General features: G+C 37.0%; 1 protein-coding gene across 2 annotated transcripts; it reads right to left on the reverse strand.

Moving 5' to 3' along the window:
* Window positions 1-4294: 4294 nt before the first annotated feature.
* Window positions 4295-10476, reverse strand: LOC117319639. 2 transcript variants are annotated; one of them, XM_033874414.1, is made up of 4 exons: window positions 8894-10476; window positions 8497-8603; window positions 6949-7620; window positions 4295-5695 (listed from the first exon to the last, which is right to left on the reverse strand). In XM_033874414.1, exons 1-4 carry the CDS (start codon window positions 9063-9065, stop codon window positions 5681-5683), a joined length of 966 nt encoding a protein of 321 aa, XP_033730305.1. In that variant the 5' UTR covers window positions 9066-10476; the 3' UTR covers window positions 4295-5680. The 2 variants fall into 2 exon arrangements, with proteins under 2 accessions (XP_033730305.1, XP_033730304.1); XM_033874413.1 differs by having other exon boundaries at window positions 4295-7620.
* Window positions 10477-14101: the final 3625 nt, after the last annotated feature.

Raw genomic sequence — 14101 nt, forward strand, 5'->3', positions numbered from 1 at the left:
CTCAGCCTTGCAGGTAGGGCGTAAGAATTGTACCTGCTGCCACATTGCATGATCGTAAGAGGCGACTAAATTTGGGATCTTGTCTTTTCTCTTCTTTCTGAACAACTTGCTAATGTCTCCCTTGACACTGCCTCACTTTTGGCCTGAAGTTGAGCGTTCGCCCCTATGAGGAAGGCTTTGGGTTCTGTCCCCTGGCCGAGACATACCAAAGTCTTTAAAAATGGTAGTTGGTGCTCCTGCTTAGCGCTCAGCTTAAAGGAGTGGAACGACTGGTTCTCCCGTGTAATGTGACCGGGTGGAGTGTCTGCTGAGTGTCTTCGGCAGTATGCTTCAGTGAAGTAGCACTATAAATCGGCAAAAGTTCCGGCCTATCACAAGGAAACTTTAACACGAACATACCACAGCCTTCCAAAACACAAATACGCACTCACCCCACGAATGCATGTCGCACACACGGAAGGCCGTCCTTAAATGGCCTTAGCTGTTAATAGGACGTTAAACAAAATAAACCAAACCAAACATCTATGAAAAAACGTATAAACGTTACTTTATTTTAATAAGTGTGGATATATGAAGGCGTGTTTATAAATGTGATTATAGGTGGTGTTTATGTGAATGCACCTGAGTGTGTGTGTATAACAAATCAGACTCGAAAGAAAATATCTTAATGCTATCTGTATCTCGCTTATGCAATCAATTCTGGCTGGAATATTCAAATACAGTGGAACTTCGTTAACTCGAACTCGGATAACTCGAATACCCCGCTTAACTCGAAGTACCTCGCCGGTCCCGGCCGAATTCTCTCTTTATCTTAGTAAAATAAACTCGGATAATTCGAATTCGGATAACTCGAAAAACTCGGATAATACGAAGTAAAAATTTGGTCCCAACAATAAAAATCCTACTTGAAATGTTCGAATAACTCGAAGTATAAGTTTCGTCGATCGGTGGCAAACGCCGACATTTTTTAAGAGCTAAATTCCGTTTGTAATACTGAACATATCGGCACTACTAACCTACATGCTATTATAAGTGTTTCATAAATTCATAAAAGAAATTGTCGGTTGAATCTTATAACAACAAGTCTTGGTGATAAAAAGTACTGCTTTACTTACATCAGGTAATTTCCCAAGGCGGTCGTTGATATCAGTACACACGATAGTCAACAACTCATCTACCCGTTCGCTCAAGCGGAACTAATCTCTGACACACCGGTAGATCTACCCGGCTGATGTTTTTACAGGTGTAGAAATGACACAGTCACCGGCGCCTATTAAATCTTTAAACTGCTGAAACAATAGCGTTATTACTGCCGAGGTGTTCAGAGTACAACTGTAACGGTCAGTGCTGTCTATTAAATCGGGTAAAACGCCAACTCAGTGACAGTAACATTTTATACGCACATGCGCAGCCCAACTTCCGGTGCTAATACACATGGAAATGGCGTGGTTATCAATAAAAAGTAAGTAGGCCGATCAAACAGTATTTTATATATGTCCAATAAAAGGTAATGGTTCTGTTACGTTTTGTATGCAATCTGTGTTAAACTTAAACGGTTATTTGTTTTGACATTAATAACTTGTTATTTTGTCGAATTCCGTTTTATCGTTTACCTTTTGCAAACATGACTTGCACATCAGATCGTTGTTGAAGTGACTAAGTGAAAGAAACTTTATCGTGACTGTATATCGGCAAAACTACACCAAATTACAAGTGACATAACGAAACATTACATATTATATATTTACATGTATTGACCAGTCTTCACACTAAACTGATGAGCGACAGAGCGAAGTTATAATGATTATATAATGTTGACAAATATTGACCAAACTTTTCACCAAAAACGATAACTCGCTTAATTCGAACACTCGGATAACTCGAAGTTTTTTCGTGGTCCCGTCGACTTCGAGTTAACGAAGTTCCACTGTATTGTAGGGGCAAATTGTATTCAGACAAAGTATGACGTTTTGGAGCCGATTCGACTAGACACAGTTTGGTTTATTATTGTTTCACGTCCTATCAACAGCTAAGGTTTTCCCGTGCATGTGGCATGCATCCGTGTGGCGAGTATGTGTGATTTGCAAGGCTGTGGTGGTGCGATAGATGGACTCGATGGTCGATATGGTCAAAATGGCCAGTCAAAACTTAAATGCGGCTCCTTGTGAATTATGACCATTAGATTGACCAACGGAAGGCACCGTTTTTTGTGAATGAAACAAAATCACTACTTTCATTTCCTGGAAAGGTCAGGGAGATTCAACTAGCTATTATCTTGCCCCCCTTCTCCTTTGCCTCGCCTTATAAGTTAAAGGCATTCCCTTTTTTCCCTCATCAACAATTCTGATTAATCAATCATTGCATTATCTGTTCCACATCATGCTTTAGAATAATTTTATATGTCGTCATGTGATTACTATATATATATAATTTTGATTGGGGAAGTCATTCATAAGTTGGTTAAAATTAACGACTAAACCCATTGTCATTTTATGTTTAAACTAAACACTTGTTTCTGGTGTAATTGAGAATCATGGGAAGGGGAAATGGGGTTGCAAGCTTTTTCTCTGGCAATAAGTGAAAAATACTTTGAAAGGTGTGTTGGAGAGAGGTGAAGAGACGATAGAAGATAGTTCAGATATAGAAAATGACCCGGTCAGAAAATGGGCTTTTCATTAAAGTCCAGCGGAGAAAAAAAAACACATTGCAGGAATCTGTTAGGTTTTAGCGTAAACTCGATGAAAAAAATCCCACAGCACAAAAAGAGTTCTTTGTGCATTTAATATCGATGTTTAAGATTGTGTCATTTAAATGTAATGGGTTGCGGGATGTTCCTGTTAAATCACCACGTGAAAGTGCCGAATTTTTGCCGATTTATTGCTACCTTACTGAAGCATACTGCCTAAAACGCCCAACAAGTACACCCCATCCGGTCACATTATACTGATAACGGGCGAATTAGTCGTCACACTCCCAATATGCCGAGCGCCATGCAGGAACATCAACTATCATTTAGCGGCGAATGTTCAACAAGAGGTAAAAAGAAGGAAGTTGTTAAGAAAAATAAGAAAAGATAAGATTCCAAATTTAGTCGCCTCTGACGATCATGCATCCAAAGGGCAAACATTCCGACTGGGGCGGTGTAATCTCCGGAGTTCCCCAGGGATCGGTACTCGGACCAACATTGTTTTCCTTATACATAACTACCTACCGGATACTATTCAGTTGCACGACATAGAATTCTTCGACAACCTGGCGTCGCAAAATACTTGACTGTGCTCTGCCTCTCTTTACACGGCAGTGGTCTCGGTATGTGACGCTGTTTTAGAATCAGATCACTTTGCCTTACAAGGAACCTCTCTATACCGGATTTTACACATTACAGTAATATGGACCGTACAGTGTTTAACTAAAACGCGCAAACTTTTTATCCATGAGGAGTCTTTTCTCGAATATTGACTGGTCTTTTATTTTTTTATGTAGAGTGTGGAGGGGCCATAGACAGGGTTTGATTCTTCTGCAATAGACCGTCTTCCAGTTTGCAAGGGCATAAGCGGTATTTGTATGACAGCAAGCGGCCTTGTCACGTGATGTCCGACATCTGACATATCGAAGGTAAACAATATGGCTGCTTGCGAGAGCTTTCTTAACAGCAACGTCGATGTATTGCAGCAGTTTTTGAAAGTTAGAGGAATAACTGTGTCCAATATCAAGAAAAAGTGTTTGATAGAACTATGTTGTGCCGTCAATAATTTAGATTTACCTGTAAATCCCGATTTTCAGGGCATTTCACCAAAAGAATGTACAAGAATCAAACTCGCAAATATAGGCATTACAGAAGACCCTCTTTATCTGCCGGGGTTTTCCAACGATTTTTCAGATATACCAAACTTTACTCTTTTCGATGTATTTAATTACCTTTTATGTTCACGTGCTGAGTATGATAAGCGCAAATTAAAAGCCTACAAGTCATGTGATGACTATCGCCTTTTCTTTGATGGTCACGTTGAAAATTTGGAATTCAATCCATTGGGAGAAAGTCGATATTCTCTATTCCGGGCAAAAGTGAGACCAACGCAGAGGACATCTGTAGGATTATATGACCTTTGGATTTGTTTGGGAAAGGAACACGGAGATATAGCTGTAGCATACTGTACATGCATTGGAGGGTAATTATACAGAAACAAATATACACATACACTAGTGTACATGTACAGTATACAATTTGCATTACACAGAGTGCAGATTGCAATAGAGATGATCAATACAACAAAACAAAATTTCAAACGAGAACTCTTAAAGGAATATTTATTGCAGTAACCAACACTTTTTAAACAATAACGGCCTTAATTCTTCCTCTCTTGTTAAATATAATCAAAGTTTGGAACAGTATCATCATACAATGTAAATAACAATAAAACAACATATATTAAGACATACAGGTTCATTTTAAGACCAAAACAAGCTACCTTACTGTTTAGGGCTGATGGAGCATGCCGGCATATAGGTGCAGTTCTTTATGAGATGGAAGCATTTGAACAAAAGTCATGCACTGATGGAGAAAATCAGTGGAAAAAACGACCTATGCAGCATGATTGTCCAGTTCCAATTAAGAGACTCAAAGTTGTCAAGGCAAAGTATGTGCATCATGTTTCTCTTAACAGATAATATAGAACTGATGTTTGACATAAGTACATATCTTGCCTGTTATACATGTAGCAAAGTGATAAACATGAAAGTATTCATGACCTATAAAAAAATGCAAACTATAAAAATAAACAGTTATTTTTTAACAAGAGTTTAAAAGCAAACTTTGCATTAAAGATTACTGATGATACTGCATCATGGATACAAATCAAGTTTGAAAATTGCAAGAGCAAATTTACACATTAAATACCACAACATTCTCAACAAATTTTACATATATACAAATAATTTTCCTTCAGATATGTTTCTGCCGATGAGATTCCATCAAACAAGAGTCGACTAGAAAATTTTGATCCGAGGGCAAATACTGATGAGCCAGATGACCAAAAACTGAATGATTTGTGCGATTCTTTAAAAAAGGTTCTTACATATAATTCACTGATTTTTTAATCTACAAATCATATTCAATGCAGAAAACTGTATTTTCCTTAATAAAAAATTAGAGCAGTTCAAAATAACAATTTACAGCTTTGGTATAGGTATAATATAATTTTATATAAAGTGTAATGAGTTTTAACCAGAAGTTACACAACTCGGACCAAAACATTCTGTACTGGTATATTGTTTTACACTGATGTCTGGTTTGCAGACATGATATAAGTCCAGAAGGAAATGACAGGGATTCCAACTAAAAAAGGGCCTGTTTAGACAAGTTAAACTGTACATGTACATGCAGAAACATATGGGTGATATGCTTTAATGTGTGCTACACTCCTCGTATTTCAGATATCATCAAATATTCAGGTTCTTGATGTGCTTGAGACTCAATTTGATGAAAACAACAATCTTCTGAACTGGATGAGAAATGCAAGCAATTTTACATGACTAATCTATGTGACAAATATTTCAATGAAATGCCAAATGTTACCAGTGATATTATTTCTGAGGATAACATTCATTCAGTTGGCCAAAAGAACTATTGAAAACCTTAGAGATGATATGTCTGCAGATGATATTTCATATGGAGAATCAATCACGCAAGGTCAGTCTGCAAATCAAAATTGGAGTAATATGAGAAAAGGCAGAATTACTGCATCTAACTTTTGTAAGGTGTGTTCAGCTGTAAATATGAACAGAAACCCAGAATCACTTCAGAAGCAATTATTGGGAGAGTATGGGGATGTTGAATCTGCACCTTTGTTGTGGGGGAGAAAGAAGGAAAAAAGTGCTCTGGACTTGTACAAGAGGGTCATGTACAAAAAACATAAACACTTTAGGTTAGAAAAACGGGGACTTAGAATATTTGGAGATTTGCCATTTGTTGGATGTAGTGTTGACAGTCTATCTTTTTGTAAGTGTTGCCACAATTCACCTAAAATTGTGGAAGTTAAATGTCCATTCAGCCTAAAAAACAAACTTCCTAAGGAAGTTGCACTTTGTAAAGGTTGTGTATTGGTGAATGGATCTTACAAGCTGACATCCCAATCAGAATACTATCACCAAATCCAAGGTCAAATGGGAATTTATGGTTACACATCAGCTGATCTAGTTATATATACTAAGCATGGTATTCATGTTGTAGAGGATATTGAGTTTGATGCAGATTTTATTGCAGATATGATTGAAAAAATGAAGTATTATTTTAAAAATTGTTTAATGAAGAGACTGATTTTGATGCTGAGTGTTTAACACTATTTTTGACAGCAATGAAAAAAATAGAACCTTTTTACACTTATTGCCTAACCAATCGCTGTTGGTCTGATCATATGTCCAATATCCTATAATAGGACAAGAATGAATTCAAAATGCAGTCATGTACCATGTATGTACAGTACTATTCAATGTTATGACATATAAATTAACAAAAAATAATTTCAAATAATCTCTGACATAAAGTATACACGCTAGTGTATTTACATTTAGTTTCAACCTTCAAAACAATCTTATATGAACAATTGTACTTAGTATCCTTCTGTAAAACAACCTATCATGTATTCCTATATAAAAACATAGATTTTTTTACCTTGTACAACAGCATAAATCATTGTATGACTTATTACTTGATAAAGTAACAGACTTCACTCATGGATTAAAATGTATGAGCAGTTGAAATACATATAATGATTCTTTTTAAACTGCAAACTAGTGTAACAATTTTTGCAATACATACTATCCATCCATGCATGTGAAAGTAGCATTATATCAGCAATTGTTACTTAACTAACTGTTTATCCAAGTTACATAGTATAGCACAGACTAGAACAATTTTGTTCATAATTTCTTCATCTTTAAGGGAATGACCTTTTGCAAAATTTCAAAGTTCTTTAGTCTGCCAATGGCTCTTTCTACATGGATTCTAGCATGAGCTATCCTTCTTGTTTTTGTCACAGCCTGTGGGCACAATTGCTTACCATTAGAAAATGGAGGTATGTTCAAAGTAGCACCTCTGAGAGCTAGCTCTCCACGGATAAGGAAGCCTCTATCGGCCATAATGTCATCTCCACGTTCCACTTTGTCCAAAAAGTTGGAATCCACCACAATCCGCTTGTCAGAAATGCTTCCTGAATAAAGCTCAGAAATAAAAGAAAATGTACCAGTAGGTGTGATACTCACCAAACATTTGAATGTATTGTGGTGTTTATATTGCGAAAATGTAACTCTTTGTGCTGATGGCAAGGAAGGTTTTTGGACAAATATTTCGGTGCAATCTATAATGCTCCTAGTTTTGGGATAATGCTTAAAACAGGCAGGTAACTTATGGGAAATCTGCTCCCTACTTGGCCAACGGATAAGATACTTGAGCTCAGCAGCAATTAACGATACCCAAGTTATCACTATGCGACTCAGGGAAGCTTCTGAAATGCCAAACATGTTACCAAGGGTAACAGTGTCGATTCCTCTCCTGAGCCTCGTCAATGTGACAGCTAACTCTTCTTTAAGTGATAACATTCTTTTCGGGCCTCTGCGTGGAGTCTGAAACAAACACAAATATTATAATTTATTTGGTCCTTAAAAGATATAATTAAACTTCTAACAGTTCTCTGGCCAGGAAATATACACAATCAAATACATATTGTATAATTATCATTCGGTTCAGTTCATTTGATTTTTTCATCCTATGAACAGCCAGGGTTATTTAAAGACATGTCAAGTTTATGTGGTTGAGGGGAAAGCTAGTGTTTACAGGAAAACGTCAAAGTATCTAACAATATATCCCACAATGATTTCAAAATCTTGTCACAGAGGTAGAGGGCTTGTGTTAAAGTATCAGTTAACCATTCAGCCACCATGGTCCCCTTCATTATGTGGAATCTTTTACTGCATTGTACTTAATTTTGATATCATCTGTCATTTGTATGACACAAAATACACATGAATATAATGTTAACATAAATGTATATATAAATTTGTATACATGTGTAACCCTGGTAAATACTAGCCGCAATACACCGCTCGGCTAGAGAGATCTTCTCTTTAGCTCGATCGGTTGAGCGTAAGACTAGTAAGCCAGGGGTCCCGGGTTCGATCCCTAGCGGAGGCAGTGATTTAAATTTAATTAATCATGCGCTCTGTTACATTGGCGCCCATGTAGGGATTCGGGAATGATACTCATCGCTGCTTGCGAAAGCATCGCTGTTATTCCTGGAAACTCGAGGACGAGTTCTTTCCTGCAGGGGGAGTATGTAACCCTGGTAAATACTAGCCGCAATACACCGCTCGGCTAGAGAGATCTTCTCTTTAGCTCGATCGGTTGAGCGTAAGACTAGTAAGCCAGGGGTTCCTTAGCGGAGGCAGTGATTTAAATTTAATTAATCATGCGCTCTGTTACACATGTACAAAATATCATACCTGTCTTCCATTAATTTCAGCGGTCTCAGAACTTCTCCAATAGGTCATCTTTTCTGCTTTTTCTCGCAATAGGTTAAGAAGAAATGTAAACATCAGAAGAGATAATCCTACAAGGTTAAAAAAAGAAAAAAAATGGCGTTACAAATACTGTATAAACTATATGATATAAGTAAATGATAAAGATTGTACATAAATATGAACTAGGTTTTTTCTTCAAAAATAATTGAAACACTTCAAACTATATAACATTATTTTGTTTGCATCATATACCCACTTATCCCTTTGCTGAATGTTGGTTTTAGAAAGGAAATTTATTATTGTATTGTTTCAATATTATTGCTTTATATGAAAAAATAATATGAATAATATATCGCATTTCCAATCTTATTTTACATACCTGTATAGTGTTTGCAAGAAACATAGTCTCTAAAGATGTCTCTCATCATCAAAGTCCTTTTCATCACCCCTTCATTTAGGAAGGCACCATCAGGAAGATGGGATATATCTTGCATACCTATGTCGGACTGAACTTCACCATCCATAGCAGATTTGTTTGGAATGTCCCTCATGGCATATTCATGGTCACTATTAAATGGTACAGCAGAATTCCACCCATTAGGCTGATCCACTACAAATAAATAGTAGATACCCTATATAAAACTCAAGTTCATTTTTACTTTTACCAAAAATTAAAGGTCACAGATTACTCAATATCAACATGATTATTATGTATGAAATGACAAATAAATGTAATTTTGTAACATATATGTGTTACACTGAAATAAAATTCTGTACTGTATGTATAATATACCATATTTTGTCATCTTCTTGACATGGCAATATATACTGTACCGAGTATACATTCTTATTTACAATAGTGCATGTACATGCATATGTAGCACTCAATAAAGAGAGACTTTTTAACTTGCGATGTATGTTTACGTTTATTGCAAAATGTCATAGATAATTACAAATTCTACAAACATACAAACTTAACATCATCATCATCATCATCACCACCATCTGGCGGACTTTCATTGATTTCCATAGCTGACGTGAAACTGTCACAGACCTCTTCAAACATGGACGGGGTAGGGACTTTATCCTCCAGACTTCTAACAGTTCTAATGTTGTTTTCATGCACTAACCTTACCAAAGGGGGCCTTCTCCTTGTCCGAAAAGTCGTCGAACTATGGCCAGCTTTCGTGTTTGTTTACATCTTTCACCGTGAAGTTCTTCCTGCTGCATGCATGAACCCACTTCGAACTCTCTTCCCGTCTAGATTTAGGTTTGGGAATGGGATAAAAGACAACATCCTTCATATGATGACGATCCTGGTAACGCGAATCACTGTTGCATGTTCCCCAAGCACACTGCTTCACCATAATGCCGTCGTACAACTTCAAAACACCGCCATATGCACATGTCATCGGAGATGTCGGACATCACGTGACAAGGTCGCTTGTATTATAGAAAAGCCGCTTATGCCCTAGCAAACTGGAAGATGGACTATTCCGAACATTCCGACATTCTGACATTTGTCAACCTTTATCTGACAATATATTGCATATATCTCCGAAGAAAGAATCGTGATTCAACACATTGTTTCAATTTCATGATTTGTTTGTAAATAATAAATAATACTTTAATATTGTTATTTTGATATTGATAAGATTTTCTAAATCAGACTGTAGCGGAAATAGAGATTTATAATACAGGGACTTGGCACGATTTTCCAAATGATGTCTATATCCGGTACATGTATTATGAAAACCTCGCCATGTCCCTGTGATTTATAGTAGCCACTCTTAGATTACATATTACAATATTAGGAATAGGAAGCAATATCGTGTTTTAAGTACTTCAAGAATCTTTCTCAAATCTTCACATGTATGTTCCCCTTATTGATAATTTGGTTTGGTTTATTTTGTTTTACGTCCTATTAACATCTAAGGTCATTTAAGGACGGCCTCCCGTGCGTGCGACATGTATGCGTGTGTTGAGTGCGTATGTGTGTTTTGGGAGGCTGCAGTATGTTCGTGTTAAGTCTCCTTGTGATAGGCCGGAACTTTTGCCGATTTAAAGTGCTATCTCACTGAAGCATACTGCCGAAGACACCCAGCAGCACACCCCACTCGGTCACATTATACTGACAACGAGCGAACCAGTCGTCCCACTCCAAATATGCCGAGCGCTAAGCAGGAGTAGCAACTACCATTTTAAAAAGACTCTGGTATGTCCCGGCTAGGGGACAGAACCCAAAACCTTCCTCACAGCGGCGAACACTCAACTAAAAGGCCAAAAGTGAGACATTGTCAAGGGGAGACATTGGGAAGAAGAAAGTTGTTAGGAAAGAAGAGAAAAGATAAGATCCCAAGTTTAGTCGCCTCTTACGATCATGCAATGGGGACAGCAGGTACAATTCTTACGCCCTACCTGCAGGGCAACCCCTTATTGATAAGTCTCTGACCTTAAAAATGGCTACAAGATGCAGGCAGCTGTCTTGGATTCGGTTGAACTGTAATTGTTCCAATGAAGATCTTTTAAGGTACATGTCCACACTTCTAACATAAAATCTCTGTTCAGGTTTATTTTACCTGTAAACCTGTAACACCGTCATGCTTCACCGCAGACAGCTTCCAAACAGGTTTGGCTGGTGAGGTACTGCATTGGGTATTCAACGAAACTTTTACAATCCAAGGACATACCATCTGTGTATTCCACCTATACATTGCCCAATATAAGCAAATCCAATGGCAAACATTATTTCCTTTCAAAAAAATCCAGAGCCATATCTGGAACTAGCATCATTATGAAAATAACACAAGTCATTTATCCATTTGTCTGAAAGGTACTGCTTTCAATATTTTACCTGAGTATTGATTATAAATACCTAAAAATCATTGACACATGTACCAACACCTCTGGAGTGGTCTGTTATTACATAGGGTAGGTGAGTTTGCAACACTGAAATTAAAATCTAAAATGCATTTTTAGAATTCAAGCATAGGAGTACCTTTGTAAATGTCATATAGTTATCCATGGAAAAGTATAATTTCGTACCTGTTACGAGATGGATTTTTTTAAAAGTTTCTACTTAGTCTCGCTGTAAACGAACCAACAATTTGGTTTATTAGGACGAGTTGATGGCCTTTGTGAATACAAAGTGTTCCATTTTCAAAAGAAACACAGGTAAAACCATAGCTAATCTCGCAAACACCCTGATGTTTGTACAAACTATTTCAATAGCAAATAATATTTACTGGAAGTCTGGTCATGAACCTTAATGGTGTACCTCCAGAATCAAGTTCTTGTTAAAATAAATTAGAATGATTTAATAGGAGACCAAACACTGGTGGATGCAAAGATCCCTCGCGTAAACGTAATTCGTCATTGTTTGATCGTGGTTTCGGAACAATTTGAACAACCTTGCGAGTCATTCCAAGTGTGTTATGGCTCTGTTTATTTGTCGTTCCGAGGGTACACTATCATGTGAACATACGCTTATCTGCAACAATTTTGATCGTAATTCCCTGCCATCAATATATATTTGATATTCATATGAAATTCAATGAATTGCAGCACATTTATTGTGATCTTTTTTGGAGACCTGTACCGCTGCTTTGACAGATCCGGATGCGATAAACTCCTTAACAATGTTTTGACATCTGCCCCTTGTCACTCGAGTCAGGTCGCTCATTTGTTGGTAAGCCTTACCGTTTGTATAGTTTTCAATAATATGCAACCTGTTCTTGTCGTCAGTTCGTCGTCCGTTAAAGTAATGTTTTCCACATTTGTTCGTCGACATTTTCTCTGCCATTTTACGAGTTTTGTTGTATACATCAGTATCACACAGGCGCTTGTAATTGGCCTGTGCTATATTTAGACCGTCTTGCAATGAACTGGTCGCCTAGAATAACACACCGCTTTGGCTGCTGTGTGTTCATATACCTTTCCAAATCAACGGTTACCGTATGTAATAGTACGAGAACTTTAAACGCATAACACACTTCCCAGATTGCTTTAGAATTCAGACAGTATTTTCTGAGTCCCAGTACGGACCCCTGAGGAACCCGAAGTCTTAAGTTTTGTCGTTAGAAACAATGGCCACCCCGTCGTTGTTCTCTAAGCAAGGATCGGATCCAACGTAGTGCATCACCAGACTGGAGGACTAAAGAAGTCTGAATGTCTTTAATGAGATCTGGTCTAGAAATTTCGCAGAATTTCCGGAAGCTGATCTTGCAAGTTTTCGCTTATTACAATTTAGTGGCCGTGGCATAGATAGCAAGATAATCTTTTAAAGAATCTTTTAAAGAATATTTTAACCCTAGTTGTATCACGATTTCTGTGAAACATGCCTATGGATGCACCGACAAAATACAGTACATGACATCAGAGGTTACAGGTTGATTATTAACATAGGGGCGTTTTTGGTCGACACCATTATCTCATTTGGAAATATTCTCATTCCCCGTGCGATATAAAGTTGTGCATGTTCGATGCCCATCTATATGTCTATTGCCAGGCGTTACCGTTGTCACAACTATATTATCATTTTGAGTTCGTTACATCCTGCATTTGACCTACATTTGTCTGATGGGTGTCGAAGATGGGACAGAAGACGCTTTGCCTTCTCGAACATCCGTGTCTTGCTCACCATGAATTGCTTGCTTGTGTTTCGTCGGTGTTTTCGGTTTATCTGCTGTTGTTCCATAAGCCACTACCAAAACGTGCTTTTTATTGAGCATCATGCTCTTTAACCAGGGAAAAGTACGTTAATGTACTATGTATGATAAATTATTTTTGCCAACACCATCATAATTGATTTTAAAAAACATTTCAACATATTCAAGTTTTCAAATTCATTTTATTTCTCTTCCATCAAGATAGTACAAAAACGCACATTTACAATATAATACAAACACTTATTGTAGCAGTCGATACACCGCACCGTTTTAAAATACTACATTTTTATTTGTATCGAGGACAAATAATGATGTTTATTATTCTTATAAAGGTACACAATTCCATTAGTGTTTTAGTTGTATTCATCAGTTAAACTTAATAATGTTTGGTCTATTTACTGTTCGTCAATATATAAAATTGAATCAGTAGGCAATGTTGTACCTTCAAAAATGAAAAAGAAAAATAAATTCCCCAGTCTGAATTTGCCAGGGGAAGTCCGTTAAGTATGTAATTTGTTGTAAAGCTAGTTGAATGTTAAATGTTCTAGTTTCGGGTTTGTGATATGGCATTCTTCAAAATAAGGTGTAAGTGGACCATTGTTGAAACTACATTTAAACAGGACAGTTATAAACGTTAACTTTTAGTTCCTTGGTTCCTATGAACAGTAAAGCATACACCAGGAATGCAATCCAACTTAAAGAAGGAATTCATAGATCCACTCTCTACTGAAAACAGGAAAAATAACCTTGTAAAACTGCGTTTAAATTACTGAGAAAATTTCAAATGTAACACATAATCATAGTAGCTAGGGGGGCCATTTATTTGCCTGTTTTTCGTTCAAAAATTATGTTTTACCCTTTTATTAAATCAAAAAAAAACTTTTTTTTTTACATTAATGTACCTCTAAATCAGGGGTTTA

The sequence above is a fragment of the Pecten maximus genome, unplaced genomic scaffold, assembly GCF_902652985.1.
Source record: "Pecten maximus unplaced genomic scaffold, xPecMax1.1, whole genome shotgun sequence".
Lineage (NCBI taxonomy): Eukaryota > Metazoa > Mollusca > Bivalvia > Pectinida > Pectinidae > Pecten > Pecten maximus.